Source organism: Delphinapterus leucas, chromosome 3 (assembly GCF_059928025.1).
Source record: "Delphinapterus leucas isolate spDelLeu-1000000601 "Yukka" chromosome 3, BTC_Dleu_Yukka2, whole genome shotgun sequence".
NCBI lineage: Eukaryota > Metazoa > Chordata > Mammalia > Artiodactyla > Monodontidae > Delphinapterus > Delphinapterus leucas.
This window is the reverse complement of record NC_143131.1, coordinates 32437589-32461380: the sequence shown is the minus strand read 5'-3', so window position 1 is coordinate 32461380 and position 23792 is coordinate 32437589. Positions and strand designations below refer to the sequence as shown.

The 23792-nt window shown below is 37.8% G+C and overlaps 1 protein-coding gene across 5 annotated transcripts in view; it reads right to left on the bottom strand.

Annotated features, from left to right (window-relative positions):
* The window catches only part of WDR70 (WD repeat domain 70), a 307508-nt gene that overhangs the window by 92923 nt on the left and 190793 nt on the right, over positions 1-23792 (bottom strand). For all 5 annotated transcript variants that reach the window (XM_089908783.1, XM_022599005.3, XM_089908782.1 and 2 more), the window contains one exon: positions 14665-14839. In XM_089908783.1, coding sequence (XP_089764909.1) covers positions 14665-14839 — 175 coding nt within the window. The remainder of the gene's footprint in view (positions 1-14664; positions 14840-23792) is intronic.

Below are 23792 nucleotides of genomic sequence, written 5' to 3'. Positions count from 1 at the left end.
TGTATGTAGTGGGTCACAATGTAAAATGTAATTTACTGTGGATAAAAAGTACACAGCTTTACAAGACAAGTAAGTCCTTTCTCTATTATATTTTCCGATTGAGAGAGAATAAAAATTATTATTCAGAATAAAACAGGGTTACCACATGATGTACACAGCAACTGGCTTCCTGACCACCTGTCCCATGAGCATCTGTGTTTTCTACCCAGGGTAAAATGTTTACAGCAAAAAGCTAAATTCTTTATCAGACAGTTTGGAGTGAGAATAATTCTTTATAAACGAACTGTAAATAAATTTGAGCAATAACTTTAAAAATACTTCTGAATTAAGATTTGATCCTTGCATTACTTTGTAGGATAGAGCTGAAAGCCACAAAAACTCTGATATGGAACAAAACTGGTAAATATTTAAAATATTCTGAATTGCTGAGGTTTAACAGAATCTTGCAATGCTCTTTAATTTGGGTCTCACGTTATAAAAATTAAAGTTTCTGAGAAGTTTTAAGAAATGTGGTACGGCTTGGGTAATTAATAGAAGAAAGAAGACAGAAAAAACAAAATAAAACAAAACAGGAAGAATCACTGTAGCACCAAGAGTTTTGGAGCTCAAATCATCACTGGTTACATCACTTCTCCAGTTGCAATGAATCAAAGAGTAAGTTAAAAGAGAATGCATGTAGACCAGAGAACTGTTTTGCATTTTTGGCTCAGACACTATTTTCTGTATATAAAAGCACTACTAGTGGCTCTATTGAGTGAACATTTAACATTTACTATCTTGTTTATAATGGATAAAACAGTAATGTTTGGCCTCGTCAGCTTACAAAATAAATCAGAGCTGTCCTGTAGCTGAGAAACATGGCTCAGGAAATCTCTCTCCTAGAGAGAGGCATCCCTTATATAGGCTTTCTAGAGAGTATAGTCACCCTACAGAGAGTCTGACCATTTTAGACGACATAACAGCCCTATCTAGACAACTGCAAAGGGCTCTGCTTGTGCTATAGAAAACACTAAAAATCTTCTGTTTTTTTCTTTTAAAAATTAGGGAGCATTTACTCCATATTGCCAATTGATATAAAATAATAATAAAAGAAAAAATATAAAATAATAAAAAATATATAAAATAATAATAAAATTAGCTGTTAAAAAGTAACTAAAATAACACAAAATCAAGGCAGGTTTTCATGAAATCCAAATTCTCAACCTCAAATAGCCTACTTATTAGAAAATCAGGTACCATGAAAGGAAATGATCAAATGTGTTTTCTGGAATCATTTTCCAAATCATCTATATTACACCAGTGTACAGCTATTTAAAAAGGCATCATGTAAAATACTGTGAAAAAATTACCTTTACATTAAATTTTACCCATTTGTCAATTCTAGTTTCAAAATATCTTCAGAAACCGAACATCACCTCCACCACTACCACCCTCATCCAAGAAATGACCAGGATGTCTGCACCAGCCAGCCCCCAACCAGTCTCCTTGCCTCCACCTTTCTCCCCCTGTAGTTATTCTCTGTGCAGAGAATAACTACATGCAGAGTGATTCCTTAAAAAATATAATTTAGATGATGTCATTCTTCTCCTAAAATCTGACTAATGGCTTCTCATTACCCTCAGAAGAGTGTTCAAACTCCTTAACACAGCCTCCAAGGCCCTACTTGATCTGATATCCTCTCAGCCCAACCTTTCCCCACTTCTCATTCACTCTTCCCTAGAAAGGAAGGCAGTTTATTAATCTGACTCCAATGTGGGAAGAATTCACTGAGAGTGCTTGGCTCAGCTCTCTCCTTTTCCTTCCTGGGTGCAAGCTGCCCTAGGTGGGTAATTATCCTCTGCATCTCTATGCCCTCAGTCTTCCTGGGGCCAGCCTGGCTGGGCAAATCTACCCAATTCAGGAGTTAGTCAGCAGGGACTTTTGGCTTTCATCCTCCTCTACCATCTGTAACAAAGGTGCATTCTGGCCTTCACCTGTCATGCTGTAGTGATTAGTCTTATTTATTAATTTGTTTAGAACCCATTTGGGAGAAGGGAATATTAATTATTAGGGCTATCAAAAACCCCTACATACTGAAACAAACACATATGCAAGGCGCACACACCTTATACGTGAGTAGAGAAAAGAATCTAGAAATGTTCATCTCTGACTAGTATAGTTACAGGTGACTTATTTTCTTCTTATGCTTTTCTACTTCAGATGAATATTTTTATAAATAAATATGGATTACTTTTTTAAATCAGAAAAAAACTAACCAAAATAAACTTTCTTTGGGGGCAATTAAAGAAGTTCCTGGGACCAAGTTTTCAGAGGAAACTATGAGCTATGTTTTAGATACATGTCTAACAAAATTAAAAACAGAGTTACAAAATGACTGTCTCCAATCATGATTACAAAAATGCAGATAAAATTGTCTTACCTTTTTTACAGACATTTCATAATTACTTTCACTTTACTATTTTGGCTACCTACAAGTTACCAAGTAGTGACAAAAATTACATCACTCTCGAATCTACATAGCCCCTCTGGTCTATTTATTCAATATAATGAAAATATAAGATTATACTAACTGCTTAGTTATGACGTGTATACATTTGACTCAGTAACAGCAGCGTTATATTTTAAACTGGAGGGTTTTGGTTCATGACTGATTTCCTTTTTTTTTCTAAATATCAACACACACCCATAAATATTCATGTAAGTTTTCTTCTATCACATTCAGGGGAAGATTCTTCTGTTTTTACTCACAAGTTAAAATGCTTTAAAAATACTTGCAAATCTTTGTAAGTAAATTCTATGTTAACTCAATTATAATTTTCCTTCAGGCCTCCCTGAGCAACTTTGATCAGTAACTAAACCTAAGAATTTTTTCGCACATTATTTTCATCAGTTACATTTTTTCCTTCTATATGTTAATGTCTATGCATTGAGATAGTGCATAAGTTTTGCCTTTTTCAGGATACTGCACAAGGTCTATATTTCAAAATTAGAGTATGAAAGCAAGGATCTTTTGGATACAATTTAAATACCTAGGGTACAGATAAATTAAACCGTTGAAAGTTAATTCAACAAATACCTATACATGCTTTGCATCCCAGTGAATCCACAGGCAAGGAAGAAAAAAATCCTTCCCTGCAAAGAGCACATGACAGTGACACACAAACTTTTTTGTCCTTAGTCAACTTCGGCAGGATGAAAGTTTACCTACTTCATCTACTCCCATTTCCAGTGGCAAGAGAACACAGGGTTTAAAGTTCTACTGTAGATACAGTTTTGAAAAGATTATAATCCATTTTAACAATAAGAGTAAGGATCATTTACTTTTTAAACAGCTTTATCAAAGCATAACTTAATACCATAAAATTCACCCATTTTAAGTGTGCAATTCAATAATTTTTAGTAAATTTACAGAGTTGTACAACCATCAACACAATCTAGTTTTAGAATATCTCCATCAGGATCATTCATTTTTGAACCATAAAGCAGTGCAACACAGCAATTAGGAGTAAAGGTTCTAGTGCAGACTGCCTGGCTCCACAATTTACTAGCTGCATGACCTTGACAAGTTGTTAAACCTTTCTCTGTGGTGCTTTAGTTTTCTCATCTAAAATATTTGGTCAATGGTAGTACTTACCTCACAATATTGTCCTCAGGGTCAAATGAATTAACATATATACAAAGCACTTAAAACAGCAGCTGGCACAAAGTAAGTGTTCAATAAATATTAGCTATTATTAGTATCATACACTTTAAAATCTATTTATTAGAAAACAAAAGGCTAAAAATACTATTGATGCAAATAAGCATCGTTCCATATTGAAGGCTAAATCAAATAACCTATAACAACACATTCATTTGATAACAATGAAGCTCGATTAACAGTAATTTAAAATTTGAAAACAAGAGTAACAGCAACCGAAAACGAAATTAATCCAAGATAAAACCTATGTTTCTCTGATAGCATCCATTCACCCATTTATTCAACAAACATTAACTGGGAGCACATACTCTATACCATGTTCTTAGGCACGGGGAAATAGCAAATAAGACGAAAAGTCCCTGACCTTATGAAGCTTAGGGGGAGACAAAATGAATGAGAAGGCAAATGAAAAATGAAACAAAGTAATTACACAGTGTTAAGTGCTATAATGACAATAAAACAAAGTAACGGGACAGAGAAACAGGAGCAGGAAAAAGCCAGTAGAGTAGTACTACTCTAGTCAGTAGTCTAGTCTGGCTCTAGAACCAGTCTTCTAAATCTATATTCTCAGCTACTACATTGCTTGATGGCTCTTTGAGATGACATTTCACCAGAGGCCAGAATGAGAGGTTAGCAGCCACACTCAGACCAATAACCATGGCAAAGGCCTATAGGCAGCAAGGATGACAAGTACAAAGGCAACAAGGTGGACAAGGCCTAACAATACTTGAAGAACAGAAAGAGCCCAGCTAGCTTGGAGTTTCCTGAGCATGAAGGAGAATGGTAGAAGATGAGGTTGAAGAGATAGGTAGACACTAGCATCTTGCTTTATTTCACTATTTGAATTACCCATTCCCTATTCAATAGCGTGAGGCAATGTTAGGTCAATAACTGGACATTTCTGCAGCCTGGGGAAATTCACCATCACCATGGGTTAAACTACGGCAACTATGTTATTAAAAAGATGAGATTTTTAAGTGGAAGATTAATTTTTTTTAAACATTTGACCTAATTCTGTTATTTGAATGTCTTCAGGATTTACACTCCTAGATACATAATCTTCTAGTCCACAAATACACCATCACGACTGTGCAACAGCATCATGGAGAGAATGGTATCTGATTTGCCTTCTTCACTGGGCGAGATCTCCTCCAGTAGTGGGGGGCTTGCAGGAGAGACAGACAGGGAAGAGTGGTCAGTATAGAGACAGGCATGCAAAGTAGTAAAGTAGAGAATGATGAGGAGAGAACAGAGTATAACCTAATCCGATTTTAGAAAGAAGTTTTTCTATTTATGGAGAAAGTTGCAGGAGATACTCAAAGACAGGTTAAACACAAACTGAAAGGCTGTAGGTGTCAGTCTGCAGAAATGTGAACTATCCTCAATATGTCGTAAGCACCAAAGCAGTGATTATTGTATTGAACATGATTTAAACTGGGGCTGAGTAAAATAGAGAGGATGGACAGAGAAGGGAAAGGATAACCAACAACAGAGGTGAGAGGTGATGAAAGTTGAAAGTACAGTGAAGGCAAAAGAGATGAAACTGAGGGGGCAGATGTGAGGGACACTGAAACATAGAATTTATAGGAGATAGAGAATATTCTGAAGTTCTAAACGGAAATATAAATTAAGAAAACTAGCAAAGTCAAAAGGAAGAGTGAGTTCTAAAGGAGATGAGGAGTTGTGTCCTGGTATTTTGAGCTTAACATCCTGGCGGGGTTCTTTCACAGGCAAGTGAATGCACCTCCGGAGTGTAGAAGAACGTGTAGGATGGAATTAAGAGCCACAGATTCAGTCAGCAGTCACTGCAAGTAATGATAACTGAACTTAAAATAGTTCATCTGCTTGACAGGAGACTAGGAAAGATGATGTCCTTTTACTCTAGTATGGAGACGGTGGGAAACACAGCCAGCGAAGGAGGCTGAGAATAATAAGGACAAGAAGGTAGTGATTGTCACACGTGTCAAGATTGCCTCATTACCTGCAGTTCAGAGGGCAAGAGGGAAGTTGGCAGGAGAAAAGGTTGTTTCAAAGAGTGATACTGTCAATAAGGAGAACAGAGACTGTAAAAAGACAGCTGAATTTGGTGCTTAGAAAGCCTTTTTAAAAACATCCTTAAAAACACTAAAAGAGATTGTACCATGTTTCCTGAAAAATCCTCAAAATACCAATTTTCCAGCTCCTTCAGGGCCTTTGAAAGCAAACTGGATGGGGTCTCTGTTTTGTTCACTGTGGTATCCCCAGAACCTAGAATAGTACTTGGACGAGAAAAGGTGCTCAGTCACTTTTGTGGAGTGAACGATGTGATCTCTCTACTTTCCCTCCACGTATCAGCCCCTCCTGTTCTTCATTTCCTTCCGTATTGGGCTAGGAGTCCATGATCTCACACATCTTGACCAACTGTTTTATCAACATCCTAAATTAGATGGCCCCAGCATCCTTCTATTACATGTTTCCTATTTTTCTCTCTCTCTGCGAGTTTTAGGATCTTCTCTATAACCCCTGTGTCCTGACATTTCATGACGTATGGTTTGATGTCTTTTTCATTCACTGTGCTGAGCACTTGATGAGCAATTCCTACCTGGAAAAAACATCTTTTCAGTTCTGAGATTTCTGGGGGTAATGTGGGGCGGGGGGAGAGAAGGGCAGTAGTAATTATTTCTTACCTAATTGTATCCTCTCTCCTCTACATTTTCTCTTTCTAAAACTTTCTGGTCAAATATTGGGCCCTGAATTGACCCTTAAGTCCATCTTTTCTTTCTCACTGTGCTTTATGCTATTTTCCAGGAGATTTCCTTGACCATTTCTTTCAATACTCCCATGGATTTTCCCCCAAGTATCACCTATTTATTTTCCAAGAGCTCTTTCTTTAACTCTAAGTGTTCAAAAAATTTTTGCAGTATTCTGCTTTAGTTTCGTGTCTGCAATATTCTCTTCCCTCTCTGAGAATATTAAATATAGAATTTTTGTCTTGAAATATTCTTCTGTTTCCTACATTGTCTCTCTCTCTCCCCTCTGAGATTGCTTTAGTCTCTGTATTTCTTGTTAGAGGATTTCTTCAAATATCTGGTGATCCTTGTCTGTTCATTAATATATAAGAGTAAGGTACTAAAAGCTGATTAGAAACACTATGTCAGGGGTCAAAATCTTCTTCTGTAAAGGGCCAGAGAGTAAAATATTTTAGGCTTTGAGGGCCATATAGTCTGTTGTAACTACTCAACTCTGCTGCTGTAGTGCAAAAGCAGCTATAGATAATACAAAAATGAATGAGCAAGGGTGTTCTAATTAAACTTCATCACGGACACTGAAATTTGAATTTCACATCATTTTCATGTATCATGAAACATTTTTTCTTATTTTGATTTTTTTTATAAACCACTGTGGCAGGCAGAGTAATGCCCCCTCAAAGATTTCTAACCTCCTAATCCCTGGAACCTATGAATATGTTACCTTACCTGGCAAAGGGGAATTAAGATTTCAAACTGAATTAACATTGATAATCACCTGATCTTAAAATAGGGCAATTATTCGAGTAGACACAATGTAAGCACATGGGTCTTTAAAAGTGGAAGGCGGAAGCGGAAGAGAAGGTCATGGTTTTGCAAAGTGAAAAGGACTCAACTCACTGTTGCTGGCCTTGAAGATGGAGGAAGGGGGCTATGGAGCCAAGGAACGTGGGCAGCTTCTAGAAACTGGAAAGGGCAAGGAAATGGATTCTCCCCTGAAGCCTCCAAAGGAGAAAACAGTCCTGCCAACACCCTGATATTTAGTTCAATGAGACTTTTAAGCTACGTGAGTATAAGAAGCCTGTGTTGTTTTAGCCACTAAGTTTTTGGCAAATTTGTTACAGCAACCACAGGAAAACAATAGAATCATTTAAAAATGTAAAAACCATTCTTAGCTTGCAGGTCATACAAAAACAGGTGGTGGGCTAGATTGGCACATGGGCCATAGTTTGCTGACGCCCTGTGTAAGCGCTTGCACCAGACTGCCTAGGACTGGATCCCAGTTCTGCCACTTACTAACTGTAATTTTGGGTAGGCAACACAACTTCTTTTTGTCTTGGTTTCCTCACCTGTAAAATAATGATAGTAACTACTTCTATCATAGGATTGTTGTAAGGATTAAATAAAATATTAAAATACTTTAAGTCAATTACCCGGTTTCTAGCTTCCAAAAGTGTATTGACTTCTCTATTCTGCTGTCATCTCCTCTCTAATTCTCTTTGTCTGTATGGATTTATGCTTTAAAAATGCCTTTTCTGTCATTTTAGTGGTGTTTCAGGAGGGAACAGAACTGAATGAATGTGTTTAACTTACCATATTTAACTGGAAGTCTTAAATTCAATTATTTTTCCTGCCCTCAAGAAACAAGGATAACAGGGACTTCCCTGGCAGTCCAGGGGTTAAGACTCCATGCTTCCAATGCAGGGGGCATGGGTTTAATCCCTGGTCAGGGAACTAAGATCCCACATGTGTGTGGCCAAAACAAACAAGAAAATACAAGGATAACAATCATCTACATTTAAAAGAAAAAGTTTTAACCTGATTTTTTCGAAACCAGTATATTCCCATTTTTACAAATGTTGCTTCCAAAAATATGTGACATTTTACAAGAGCATTATAAATAAACTTTAAAGCTTTCATTAAAATAACTGACAAATTAGAACTTAACTTCAGGGCCTGCAAGTAATTTCACACAGTTTTGATGGTTTATTTGTGTTTTGAATCGATGACATATTTCTTTGAAAAATGAGCTTTGAAAAATACACATGTTAAAAACTCTATAGAATAAAAGTTGTATGCATATGTTTTCTCTTGAATGTTTATTTAAAACATAATTATAATTCATATCTACTGAGGCACACTAACCAATGGATATATAAAGATCTTCTTTATTGACGATGGTTGTATTTCCATACGTTGAATGACTGGCTCTAGCAGGGATCTACATTCTTATCTTCCTAAGTCATACTTTTAGTCTCCAAAGCATCTGTCACACTCAAATTCATGACACTTTCACAGCCATAATTAAATAGCATCCTGAGATCTAACTTCAACATTCTATAAAAACTGTGTATCGCCTAGGAGCTAAAAAGAAAAGAGGAAGAAGACCAACAGTTATTAAAACCTGCTATGTGGGCTTCCCTGGTGGCGCAGTGGTTGAGAGTCCGCCTGCCGATGCAGGGGACGTGGGTTCGTGCCCCGGTCCGGGAGGATCCCACATGCCGCGGAGCGGCTGGGCCCGTAAGCCATGGCCACTGAGCCTGCGCGTCTGGAGCCTGTGCTCCGCAACGGGAGAGGTCACAACAGTGAGAGGCCCGCGTACCGCAAAAAAAAAAAAAAAACAAAAACCTGCTATGTGCCAGTCCTGTTCTGGGTGCTTTAAATATATTACCAAATATAATCCTCAAAATAACCAGACAAGGTGGGGATAATGACCTCATTTCATGAATAAGGAAAACGAGTGTGTAGAGAGCTTAGGAAACTCAGGACTGATGGAATAAAAGCCACAAGTAATGTACAGTGTAATTGTACGTCTCAGGTGTCATTTACAAAAAATGTGCTATAGAACTATGTAGTAGACTTTTAGCTATCCATATATATTTTCTAAACTCCAAGTATTAGGCCTAATGAAAAGACAGAAATCTATATTCGAATTTTTAACATGACTCTTTATATTTTTTACAGACACACCATTTTTTTCCTCAAAGGAAGGTATTAGAACCATTTTATAAATCACTTGATTTTTAAAAATTGTTTAAAAATATCATTTTTTCCTCTATAATGTACTTCTCTCCCCCCAACAGTCAATATTTCACTGCTTTAACTTAAATAACTAATACTGGGTGAAAGCTGAGAATTATTGTTAAGTGTGATCGGTCTTTGCAAAAAGAAGGGAAAAGACACCTTTTTGTCATTTGTCTCATTCTCGGTGAGACGGTAGGTTCTCAAAACTACCACCAGGTGAAGTGTTCCTGATCTAGGTAGATAGCTAGATATATGGACAGACATAGAGCTATGGAGAAAAGTACAGAAAGATACATACCAGGTAATTTACAAGCATCATGAGTTAGAGATAGGATAATAAGAGTAGAGGCAATTAATAAAACAGTAATAGTAATAACTTTTTTAAAGTGCATATTTCATGTTTGTAAAATTATGATTCCATTTAAATAAAGAAATTTTGAAAAAGCCAATTAGAACTATATCTATTATTACAAGGCTGTCCATGTTACAGTCTCAAATAAAAAAAGCAAATTGTAAATTCTCCATTATAAAAACAAAACATTTTACTCTGCGTCTGTGCGTATATGTATATATATATGTGTGTGTGTGTGTGTGTGCGTGTGTGCGTGTGTGTATACATACACACACATGCACACACGCACACACACACACACACAAATAAAGGGAAAGATGTAGAAGGCCATAAATCAACCTAATCTTAACTTGGGTTATCTGAAGGTGACTGGAGACATTTAAAGATTTGTGGAACACTGGATGCAAGCTACTACTGGTGATTTTATTTTCTGTATTCTTTCTCCTTCATACCTGTTCTCTTATTCACCAGGGGCTTATCTGCCCAGAAGCTTATCTCCTGGTGTGATTACTAGTTCTTGCCCCAGCTTTCTCTGAACCATACCAACCATTCTCTAGTATGGCTGAGAGAATGTGGGCACTGATTAACCTCTGAGCTAGAGAAATGTCTCTGCAGTGTCTCACAGGCTTGAGGCTTTCTTGGTAAGGGGTTGTAGCGTGTGCTCATGTTCCAAATCTGGGCTGGGGTTGCAGGCCAAAGGAGCAGCAGGAGGCAGTCAGGTGGAGAGTGGGTCAAGTTGCTGGTGGTACCCTATTGCCAAGTCAAACTTCAAATATTATTCCCTCCCATCACCTGGATCTAGGGAAAGCAAAACTCCATGAAGACGATGGGTCCTCATTTTCCTGCCAAAATCTTAGTCGACAAAGAGTGACTGCAGTACAAGGAAGTACAGCATGTTCTTTTAGTAAAGAGTCTAGCGTATTGTAGACTCCTGATAGATATTAAAGAGCACTAATGCTGCTTTGAGCAAAATATGTCCAAAGAATTCAATAGGTGTTTTTATTTGAACAGAAGAAGTCATTGGGTATTCATAAGACTATACAAGCTGGAATATTTTAAAAGCCAGAAATTATACGTGAGAGAGACATGAAAACAGTTTTCAAAAATCTATCTATGTTAACACAGATTATGTTTCTACATCATTAAGGATACATGAAAAATAACATCAGTATCTCCCTCTCTCCCTCTCTCTCTCTCATATCTCTATCTCATTATGCTTTCATATAACAAGGATAGTACTTTATGCTACTATTTTTTAATGACTTCTTAGAAATAAACTGACAATTCAATAAACAAGTAAAATATATAGTATAGTATATCAGAAGATGATCAGCCCTATGGAAGAAAATAAGAGGGATAGAGAGTGCCACTGGTGGGGTGAAGGTTGCAATTGTACATAGTGTGGAGTCAGGGAAGGTCTTGCTGAGAAGCGAAAATCTGAGCAAAGTACTGAAAGAGGTGAGGGGGAAAAGCCATGTGAACACCTAAGAGAAGAATGTTGGAGGCTGAAGGGTTATGCATATGCAAAGGCCCTGAGTCAGGGGGCATGCTGTTACCTCTCCAACGTCATCTGCCCATATTCTGCACCTCCCTCACTTTACTCCAACCAAGCAGTGGCTTCCTCGCTGTTGCTCACATAAGTGCTGCTGAATGGGGAATGAGGGAGCAGGAAGGCAGCGCAGACCTGTAGAAGCTCCTCTGAACTGGGCTTCCTCTCAAATTTAAAGACAGCCCAGCATCATATGACTGAGAGGGATGCTGGGCAAACAAACACTCCTCTTGAGCAGCAATGTCCAACAGAACTTTCTGCAATGATGAGAATGTTCTCTATCTGTGCTGTCCAATAAGTAGCTAGTATGACCGAGGAACTGAAATTTTAATTATATTTTATTTTATTTTTTAACACCTTATTGGAGTATAATTGCTTTACAATGGTGTGTTAGTTTCTGCTTTATAACAAAGTGAATCAGTTATACATATACATATGTTCCCATATCTCTTCCCTCTTGTGTCTCCCTCCCTCCCACCCTTCCTATCCCACCCCTCTAGGTGGTCACAAACCACCTAGCTGATCTCCCTGTGCTATGTGGCTACTTCCCACTAGCTAGCTATTTTATGTTTGGTAGTGTATATATGTCCATGCCACTCTCTCACTTTGTCACAGCTTACCCTTCCCCCTCCCCATATCCTCAAGTCCATGCTCTAGTAGTCTTTAGTCTTTATAGTAGTCTTTATTTTAGTCTTTATAGTAGTCCATGTCTTTATTCCCATCTTGCCCCTAGATTCTCCATGACCTTCTTTTTTTTTTCTTCTTAGATTCCATATATATGTGTTAGCATACGGTATTTGTTTTTCTCTTTCTGACTTACTTCACTCTGTATGACAGACTCTAGGTCCATCCACCTCACTACAAATAACTCAATTTTGTTTCTTTTTATATTTTATTTTAATTATTTTAAATTGAAATAGTCAGATGTGGCTAGTGGCTACTATACTAGCCAGCATAATTCTAGAATAAAGGTAGGTCTTGAGAACACAGGAATTTATCACTGATAGACAATTTACTTCTAAGAAAAGAAATACATTTCATTTAATTTGCTGAAGTTCAATTGGTCTAATGAAAATTCTATGATTAAACATGGCAACTGTGATAGCTTTACTTAATTGTCACAAAACATGTATTAACCATTATCTGCCATGTAATTCTTTGGCTACTGTGTGGAAAAAAAACATTGTTATTAGGGTTTCTTATCTCAGCTTTAGTGTTTCCCTGTAGATGACTTACTATTGCTAAAGTAATAGTTAAGAACATTTTTTAAGCTGTTTTTTTAATCAAACTGTGTTTCCTGCTAGCAAGCTTTTTCCTCTCAATTTGATTTGTCTTCAGGTGACACACACACACATGCAGGTTTAAAACTATGAATGAAATACGATGAATAGGATGTGGTATAATTAGCTTTACATTCATGTATTATTAAATAAACAGAATCAAAGTCTGTGATTAGAAGAATGGCTTAAAAGATTTGGGGGGGGGGGAACTGGCATTCAAATAGCTTTGGTTTCTACAAAATGGGAAATAGGAGATATACTAATTATTTCAAGAGATGTGCAAGACCCATCTCTAAAAACTATACTGAACTTTATGAAAATATATGGTTTCTAAGAAAACGCATATATATACATATATATATATATATATATATATATACACCAAACACATCACTATTAAAGCTAGATAAGAAAACTTCATGTTTTAGAATTTCTATGTTTAAATCAACAGCACCCAGAGACGATGAAAGCTAGGAACTAAAAAATTTATTGCTTTGTTAAAACTCAGTTTACAATTCAAAGGATTTTTTAAATCTCTGAGCTGTTATGAAGCATTATGGGGTTTATAGTGGAAATGAAAACAGAAATAAAAAGATCTGACAAACAGAAAATGCCAAAGATATTTCCAGCAATCTCAACATGGACTCCTTTTTCCTATCACTATTTTTTACCTTATTCCAAGAAAACTGACTTTAACTCATCTGCCTGAAAAGACAACTAGGTTTCCTGGGGCCCCTTTCAAAATGTAAGTGTTTGATAGGCAATTTTATTTGAAAGAAAATTATTTTTATAATTGTTAAAAAGAACAAGAATGTAAACTCTATGAAGGCAGAAATTTTGGATAATCTACAGTATTTGCGGTGCCCAGAATAGTGCCTGCATATAGTATGTACTTAATATTTATTAAATTAAAAATTTGACCATCACCTTTTATTAAAATAACTGGGGCTTCCCTGGTGGCTCAGTGGTTAAGAATCTGCCTGCCAATGCAGGGGACACAGGTTCGAGCCCTGGTCCAGGAAGATCCCACATGCTGTGGAGCAACTAAGCCCGTGCACCACAACTACTGAGCCTGTGCTCTAGAGCCTGTGAGCCACAACTGCTCAGCCCGTGCGCCACAACTACTGAAGCCTGCGCACCTAGAGCCCGTGCTCCACAACATGAGAAGCCACCGCAACGAAGAGCAGCCCCCGCTCGCCGCAACTAGAGAAAGCCTGTGAGCAGCAACAAAGACCCTATGCAGTCAAAAATAAGTAAATAAAATAAATTTTTTTAATTATAAAAAAAATAAGATAACCAATTTGTATTATAACATTAGTGTAGATTTTCATTTTAACTTTGGTAATCTAGAATCATTCCACTTAAAAATTCTTGTTTTACCATCTATGCATACAACAAAACCTTTTTCAAAGCTTATGGTAATTCACAAAATTAGCCAAAGGCTATTCATTATCTTATTCATTATTTCTGTGGTTAAAGAATTCTATGATCCCTTCCAATTCCAAAGTTTATTTATTCTAATAATGACCAAAAACTGAAAAGAAAAAAAATCTGAAACCTATTCAAATGGAATGTCACAGAATGTCAAAACAAAATATTATTTAAATTACTAAAGAAATAATTGCATAACAACTGATGGATTGTCCTTGCTATTTCATGGTTTTCTCAAATCTTTTAAAGGGTATTTTCTAGTGCTCTGCCTAGTCTTGTTTTATATTACTGTCAAATCCTTCACTTTCAAAATCAAGTATACTGAGATGTCGTATAATAAACTGCACTATGCTTTTTAAATTTTATACCAAAAGATTTAGCTTATTTTAAAAACAAAATCTAATACACATTGGAAAATACTGAGCTGGAATGTTTGCTAAAATGCTGTTTACTGCAAAAGTCCCAATGTTTTATCAACTAACACTGAAGTTTAAATTAGAGCTAAACTCAGGAAATTGACCTTCATAATATTTTAACATGATGTTTGGCTTTGTAAGGTGGTTTTCTTCTAAGAAAAGAGGACTTAAATGTCCTTAACTTACAGTCAAATTTCGGTCCCAGATCTGTATGCTTCCATTCTGGCAGGCAGCTGCTATGAGGTTTCCATCTCTACTATATGTACAAGTGGTGGGAATTACTTTTTTACCCTGCATTGTCCGTGGTTTAAACACACTTTTTTGCTTCTTTGGATTTTCAACTTCCCATGTCCTCACAGTCCTAAAAAAGAATACGGAGATCTTCATTTATAAAAAAGAAAGGATTTTAAAATACAAAAGAGTTCACAAAGACTGCTTCACCTTTTAAGCATATAAATCTAATTAATGTTTTTAAATTTTTAGTTAATATTTAAATATTTTAAATAAAATGTGCATTGTAAAACATTCTACGCTTATAAATGAGATTACCCACTAAAATAAAGTGAACCATCCAAATTGTGTTGTCATGAAATCAAATAGCAAGTGGCAAATTCCACTTTAAATCTGTCAGAGTTCTTAGTTCTGACCCTCTAAAGCAGCAGCTTCCAAACAATTCTGACTACACACTCTGATCAGTAAAACTGTTGAACATAATACACCCCCTACATACACACATTAATTTCTAAATTACATGTGTTAATGTACTGCTATATAACACACACCAGAAAACAAACTGAAAAAAACTGGTCACTAAGAAAGAATGATGTCCTGCTCTAGGGCCCAGGCAAATATCTCATGTCTCTGGGGGAGGCTGACTGCCTCAAGTTTCCACCAAGTAACCACTAATAGCAGTCTAGAGCTGGAGCAGAGACAGAACGAACACCTTCCGGCTCACAGCCCCAGGCAAGGGGTACTGCCACTGAGGGAGGCTAGAATAAAATCTATATGAGAAAAAAAAATACAGAAAAACCAAAGACTATCAACTTCTTTGCAGAAACTACCCAGGCTAAACCACTACAGACCAACATCTGTAAAGTTCTGAAAGAAAAAAAAAGTCAATCTAATATTCTAAAGCCAGAGAAAACATATTTAAAAAGAAGGTGAAATAGAGGCTTTTTCTGATAAACAAAAGCTGAGATAATTCATTTCCATCAGATACGGACTACAAGAAATGTTAAAAGAAATTCTTCACAAAGAACAAATATGACACAAATGGAAATATGAATCTACACTAAGAAATGAAGAGTGCCACATATGGTAAAAACGAGGGTAATGTAAAAGACATTAAATGTAAAACATTTAAAATGTTTAAATCTCCTTAAAAGATAAGTGGCTATACAGCAAAAATAATAACATATTGTGAGGTTGGTAACATATGTTCAAGTAAAAGGTGTGACAGAAATAGCACAAAGGTTGGGAGGGAGGAATGAAAGTATACAGTTTATACTATATTTGAAATGGTAAAATATTATTTGAATAGAGACTTTGCTACATTAAAGATGTATATTACTAACTCTCAAGCAATCGCTAAGACAATTTTTATAATGAAAATATAATAATGGAGAAAAATGGAAACCAAAAATTAATCCGATCAAAAATAGGAAAAGGAGGCAGCTTCAAGATGGCAGAAGAGTAAGACGCGGAGATCACCTTCCTCTCCACAGATACAAAAGAAATACATCTACATGTGGAACAACTCCTACAGAACACCTTACTGAATGCTGGCAGAAGACCTAAGATCTCCCAAAGGCAAGAAACTCCCCCACGTACCTGGGTAGGGCAAAAGAAAAAAAAATAAACAGAGACAAAAGGATAGGGACGGGACCTGCATCAGTGGGAGGGAGCCGTGAAGGAGGAAAGGTTTCCACACACTAGGAAGCCCCTTCGTGGGCGGAGACTGCGGGTGGCGGAGGGGGAAGCTTCGGAGTCGCGGAGGAGAGCGCAGCCACAGGGGTGCGGAGGGCAAAGCGGAGAGAGTCCTGCACAGAGGATCGGTGCCGACCGGCACTCACCAGCCCGAGAGGCTTGTCTGCTCACCCGCCGGGGCGGGCGGGGCTGGGAGCTGAGGCTCGGGCTTTGGAGGTCGGATACCACAGAGAGGACTGGGGTTGGGGGCATGAACACAGCCTGACGGGGGCTAGTGCGCCACAGCTAGCTGGAAGGGAGTCCGGGAAAAGGTCTGGAACTGCCGAAGAGGCAAGAGACTTTTTCTTCCCTATTTGTTTCCTGGTGCGCTAGGAGAGGGGTTTAAAAGCGCCGCTTAAAGGAGCTCCACAGACGGGCGCGAGCCGCGGCTATCGGCGCAGACCCCAGAGACGGGCATGGGACACTAAGGGTGCTGCTGCGGCCACCAAGAAGCCTGTGTGCAAGCACAGGTCACTATCCCCACCTCCCCTCCCGGGAGCCTGTGCAGCCCACCACTGCCAGAGTCCCGTGATCCAGGGACAACTTCCCCGGGAGAATGCATGGCGCGCCTGAGGCTGTTGCAAAGTCCAGCTGGCCTCTGCCTCCACAGGCTCGCGCCGCAACCGTACCCATCCCTCCCCCCGGCCTGAGTGAGCCAGAGCCCCCGAATCAGCCTGTCCTGTCGGGGCTGGGAACAGATGCTCTCAGGAGACCTACACGCAGAGGCAGGGCCAAATCCAAAGCTGAACCCCAGGACCTGTGCGAACAAAGAAGAGAAAGGGAAATCTCTCCCAGCAGCCTCAGGAGCAGTGGATGAAATCTCCACAGTCAACTTCATGTACCCTGCATCTGTGGAATACCTGAATAGTCAAGAAATCATGCCAAATTGAGGAGGTGGACTTTGGGAGCAAAGATGTATTATTTTTTCCCCTTTTTCTCTTTCTGAGTGTGTAAGCTTCTGTGTGTGATTTTGTCTGTATAGCTTTGCTTTCACCATTTGTCCTACGGTTCTGTCCGTCCATTTCTTTTTTACTTAAAAAATTTTTTTTCTTAATAATTATTTTTTATTTTAATTATTTTATTTTATACTCTTTCTCTCTTTCTTTCTATTTTTTCTCCCTTTTATTCTGAGCCGTGTGGATGAAAGGCTCTTGGAGCTCCAGCCAGGAGTCAGTGCTGTGCCTCTGAGGTGGCAGAGCCAACTTCAGGACACTGGTCCACGAGAGACCTCCCAGCTCCACGTAATATCAAATGGTGAAAATCTCCCACAGATCTCCATCTCAATGCCAATACCCAGCTTCAATCACCAACCAGCAAGCTATAGTGCTGGACACCCTATGCCAAACAACTAGCAACCAGGAACACAGCCCCATCCATTAGCAGAGAGACTGCCTAAAATCATAATAAGTCCACGGACACCGCAAAACACACCACCAGACATGGACCTGCCCACCAGAAAGACAAGATCCAGCCTCATCCACCACAAAACAGGCACTAGTCCCCTCAACCAGGAAGCCTACACAACCCACTGAACCAACCTTAGCCACTGAGGACAGACACCAAAAACAACAGGAACTACAAACCTGTAGCCTGCGAAAACGAGACCCCAAACACAGTAAGTAAAGCAAAATGAGAAGACAGAAAAACACACAGCAGATGAAGGAGCAAGGTAAACACCCACCACACCTAATAAATGAAGAGGAAATAGGCAGTCTAGCTGAAAAAGAATTCAGAAAAATGATAGTAAAGATGATCCAAAATCTTGGAAATAGAATAGACAAAATACAACAAACATTTAACAAGGACCAAGAAAAACTAAAGAGCAAACAAACAATGATGAACAACATAATAAATGAAATTAAAAATTCTCTAGAAGGGAACAATAGCAGAATAACTGAGGCAGAAGAACGGATAAGTGACCTGGAAGATAAAATAGTGGAAATAACTACTGCAGAGCAAAATAAAGAAAAAAGAATGAAAAGAATTGAGGACAGTCTCAGAGACCTCTGGGACAACATTAAATGCACCAACATTAAAATTATAGGGGTCCCAGAAGAAGAAGAGAAAAAGAAAGGGACTGAGAAAATGTTTGAAGAGATTATAGTTGAAAACTTTCCTAATATGGGAAAGGAAATAAGTAATCAAGTCCAGGAAGCACAGAGAGTCCCATACAGGATAATCCAAGGAGAAACATGCCAAAACACATATTAATCAAACTATCAAAAATTAAATACAAAGAAAATATATTAAAAGCAGCAAGGGAAAACCAACAAATAACACACAAGGGAATCCCCATAGGTCAACAGCTGATCTTTCACCAAAAACTCTGCAACCCAGAAGGGAGTGGCAGGACATATTTAAAGTCATGAAGGAGAAAAACCTACAACCAAGATTATTCTACACAGCAAGGATCTCATTCAGATTTGATGGAGAAATTAAAACGTTTACAGACAAGCAAAAGCTGAGAGAGTTCAGCACCACCAAACCAGCTTTACAACAATGCTACAGGAACTTCTCTAGGCAGGAAACACAAGAGAAGGAAAACACCTACAATAACAAACCCAAAACAATTAAGAATATGGGAATAGGGGCTTCCCTGGTGGCGCAGTGGTTGAGAGTCCGACTGCCGATGCAGGGGACATGGGTTCGTGCCCCAGTCCGGGAAGATCCCACATGCCACGGAGCGGCTGGACCCATGAGCCATGGCTGCTGAGTGCCTGCGGGTCCGGAGCCTGTGCTCCGCAACAGGAGAGGCAACAACAGTGAGAGGCCCGCGTACCGCAAAAAAAAAAAAAAAAAAAGAATATGAGAATAGGAACATACATATCGATAATTACCTTAAATGTAAATGGATTAAATGCTCCAACCAAAAGACACAGACTCGCTGAATGGATACAAAAACAACACCTGTATATATGCTGTACACAGGAGACGCAGTTTAGACGTAGGACACGTACAGACTGAAAGTGAGGGGATGGAAAAAGATATTCCATGCAAATGGAAATCAAAGAAAGCTGGAGTAGCATCTCATATCAGACAAAATAGACTTTAAAATAAAGACTATTATAAGAGACAAAGAAGGACACTACATAATGATCAAGGGATCGATCCAAGAAGAAGATATAACAATTGTAAATATTTATGCACCCAAAATAGGAGCACCTCAATATATAAGGCAAATACTAACAGCCATAAAGGAGGAAATCGACAGTAACACAATCATAGTAAAGGACTTTAACAACCCACTTTCACCAATGGACAGATCATCCAAAATGAAAATAAATAAGGAAACACAAGCTTTAAATAATCCATTAAACAAGATGGACTTAACTGATATTTATAGGACATTCAATCCAAAAACAACAAAACACACATTCTTCTCAAGTGCTCATGAAACATTCTCCAGGATAGATCATATCATGGGTCACAAATCAAGCCTTGGTAAATTTAAGAAAATTGAAATCGTATCAAGTATCTTTTCCTAGCACAATACTATGAGACTAGGTATCAATTACAGGAAAAGATCTGTAAAAAATACAAGCACATGGAGGCTAAACAATACACTACTTAATAACCAAATGATCACTGAGGAAATCACAGAGGAAATAAAAAAATACCTAGAAACAAATGACAATGGAGACACGATGACCCAAAACCTATGGGATGCAGCAAAAGCAGTTCTAAGAGGGAAGTTTATAGCAATACAATACTACCTTAAGAAACAGGCAACATCTCAAATAAACAACCTAACCTTGCACCTAAAGCAATTAGAGAAAGAAGAACAAAAAAACCCCAAAGTTAGCAGAAGGAAAGAAATCATGAAGATCAGAAATAAATGAAGGAAACGATAGCAAAGATCAATAAAACTAAAAGCTGGTTCTTTGAGAAGATAAAAAAAATTGATAAACCATTAGCCAGACTCATCAAGAAAAAAAGGGAGAAGACTCAAATCAACAGAATTAGAAATGAAAAAGGAGAAGTAACAATTGACATGGCAGAAATACAAAGGATCACGCGAGATTACTACAAGCAACTCTATGCCAATAAAATGGACAACCTGGAAGAAATGGACAAATTCTTAGAAATACACAACCAGCCAAGACTGAATCAGGAAGAAATAGAAAATATGAACAGACCAATCACAAGCACTGAAATTGAAACTGTGATTAAAAATCTTCCAACAAACAAAAGCCTAGGACCAGATGGCTTCACAGGCGAATTCTGTCAAACATTTAGAAAAGAGCTAACACCTATTCTTCTCAAACTCTTCCAAAATATAGCAGAGGGAGGAACACGCCCAAACTCATTCTACAAGGCCACCATCACCCTTATACCAAAACCAGACAAAGATGTCACAAAGAAAGAAAACTACAGGCCAATATCACTGATGAACACAGATGCAAAAATCCTCAACAAAATACTAGCAAACAGAATCCAACAGCACATTAAAAGGATCATACACCATGATCAAGTGGGGTTTATTCCAGGAATGCAAGGATTCTTCAATATACACAAATCAATCAATGTGATAAACCATATTAACAAATGGAAGGAGAAAAACCATATGATCATCTCAGTCGATGCACAGAAAGCTTTTGACAAAATTCAACACCAATTTATGATAAAAAACCTGCAGAAAGCAGGCATAGAGGGAACTTTCCTCAACATAATAAAGGCCATATATGACAAACCCACAGCCAACATCATCCTCGATGGTGAAAAACTGAAACCATTTCCACTAAGATCAGGAACAAGACAAGGTTGTCCACTCTCACCACTCTTATTCAACATAGTTTTGGAAGTTTTAGCCACAGCAATCAGAGAAGAAAAGGAAATAAAAGGAATCCAAATTGGAAAAGAAGAAGTAAAGCTGTCACTGTTTGCAGATGACATGATACTATACATAGAGAATCCTAAAGATGCTACCAGAAAACTACTAGAGCTAATCAATGAATTTGGAAAAGTAGCAGGATACAAAAGTAATGCACAGAAATCTCTTGCATTCCTATATACTAATGATGAAAAATCTGCAAGTGAAATCAAGAAAACACTTCCATTTCCCATTGCAACATAAAGAATAAAATATCTAGGAATTAACCTGCCAAAGGAGACAAAAGACCTGTATGCAGAAAACTATAAGACACTGATGAAAGAAATTAAAGATGATACAAATAGATGGAGAGATATACCATGCTCTTGGACTGGAAGAATCAACATTGTGAAAACGACTCTACTACCCAAAGCAATCTATAGATTCAATGCAATCCCTATCAAACTACCACTGGCATTTTTCACAGAACTAGAACAAAAATTTCACAGTCTGTATGGAAACACAATAGACCCCGAATAGTCAAAGCAGTCTTGAGAACGAAAAATGGAGCTGGAGGAATCTGGCTCCCTGACTTCAGAGTATACTACAAAGCTACAGTAATCAAGACAGTCTGGTACTGGCACAAAAACAGAAATATAGATCAATGGAACAGGATAGAAAGCTCAGAGATAAACCCACACACATATGGTCACCTTATCTTTGATAAAGGAGGCAAAATACACAGTGGAGAAAAGACAGCCTCTTCAATAAGCGGTGCTGGGAAAACTGTACAGGTACATGTAAAAGTATGAAATTAAAACACTCCGTAACACCACACACAAAAATAAACTCAAAGTAGATTAAAGACCTAAATGTAAGGCCAGACACTATCAAGCTCTTACAGAAGAACATAGGCAGAATGACATAAATCACAGCGAGATCCTTTTTGACACACCTCCGAGAGAAATGGAAATAAAAACAAAAATAAACAAAATGGGACCTAATGAAACTTCAAAGCTTTTGCACAGCAAAGGAAACCATAAACAAGACCAAAAGACAACCCTCAGCATGGGAGAAAATATTTGCAAATGAAGCAACTGACAAAGGATTAATCTCCAAAATTTATAACCAGCTCATGCAGCTCAATATCAAAAAAAACAAACAACCCAATCCAAAAATGGGCAGAAGACCTAAGTAGACATTTCTCCAAAGAAGATATACAGACTGCCAACAAACACATGAAAGAATGCTCAACATCATTAATCATTAGAGAAATGCAAATCAAAACCACAATGAGATATCATCTCACACCGGTCAGCATGGCCATCATCAAAAAATCTACAAACAATAAATGCTGGAGAAGGTGTGGAGAAAAGGGAACCCTCTTGCACTGTTGGTGGGAATGTAAATTGATACAGCCACTATGGAGAACAGTATGGAGGTTCCTTAAAAAACTAAAAATAGATCTACCATACGACCCAGCAATCCCACTACTGGGCATATACCCTGAGAAAACCAGAATTCAAAAAGAGTCATGTAGCAAAATGTTCATTGCAGCTCTATTTACAATAGCCCGGAGATGGAAACAACCTAAGTGCCCATCATCGGATGAATGGATAAAGAAGATGTGGCACATATATACAATGGAATATTACTCAGCCATAAAAAGAAACAAAATTGAGCTATTTGTAATGAGGTGGATAGACCTAGAGTCTGTCATACAGAGTGAAGTAAGTCAGAAAGAAAAAGACAAATACCGTATGCTAACACATATATATGGAATCTAAGAAAAAAAATGTCATGAAGAACCTAGGGGTAAGACAGGAATAAAGACACAGACCTACTGGAGAATGGACTTGAGGATATGGGGAGGGGGAAGGGTGAGCTGTGACAGAGCGAGAGAGAGGCATGGACATATATACACTAACAAACGTAAGGTAGACAGCTAGTGGGAAGCAGCCGCATGGCACAGGGATATCGGCTCGGCGCTTTGTGACCGCCTGGAGGGGTGGGATAGGGAGGGTGGGAGGGAGGGAGACACAAGAGGGAAGAGATATGGGAACATATGTATATGTATAACTGATTCACTTTGTTATAAAGCAGAAACTAACACACCATTGTAAAGCAATTATACCCCAATAAAGATGTTAAAAAAAAAAAAAAGAAAAAAGGGAGAATATTAAATCCAAAGCTAGCAGAAGGAGGGAAATGAGAATACAAATGAATAAAACAGAAAACAGAAAACCAGCAGAGAAACCAAAAGCTGGCTATTTGAGAAGATCAATAAAATTAATGAATTTCTAGCTGGAATGATTAAAAAACAGAAATTGGAGACAACATCAAACACCAGTATCTTGAATGAAAGAGAAATATCACTATAGAGTTTAATGACATTGAAAGCATAATAAGGACATTTTATTAATGAATTTATATAAATAAATTTGATAATTTAGATCAAGTGGACAAATTTCCTTAAAAGACAAACTACCAAAGCTCACTAAATAAAAAATAAATAAGTAGAATATTCCTATATGATTTT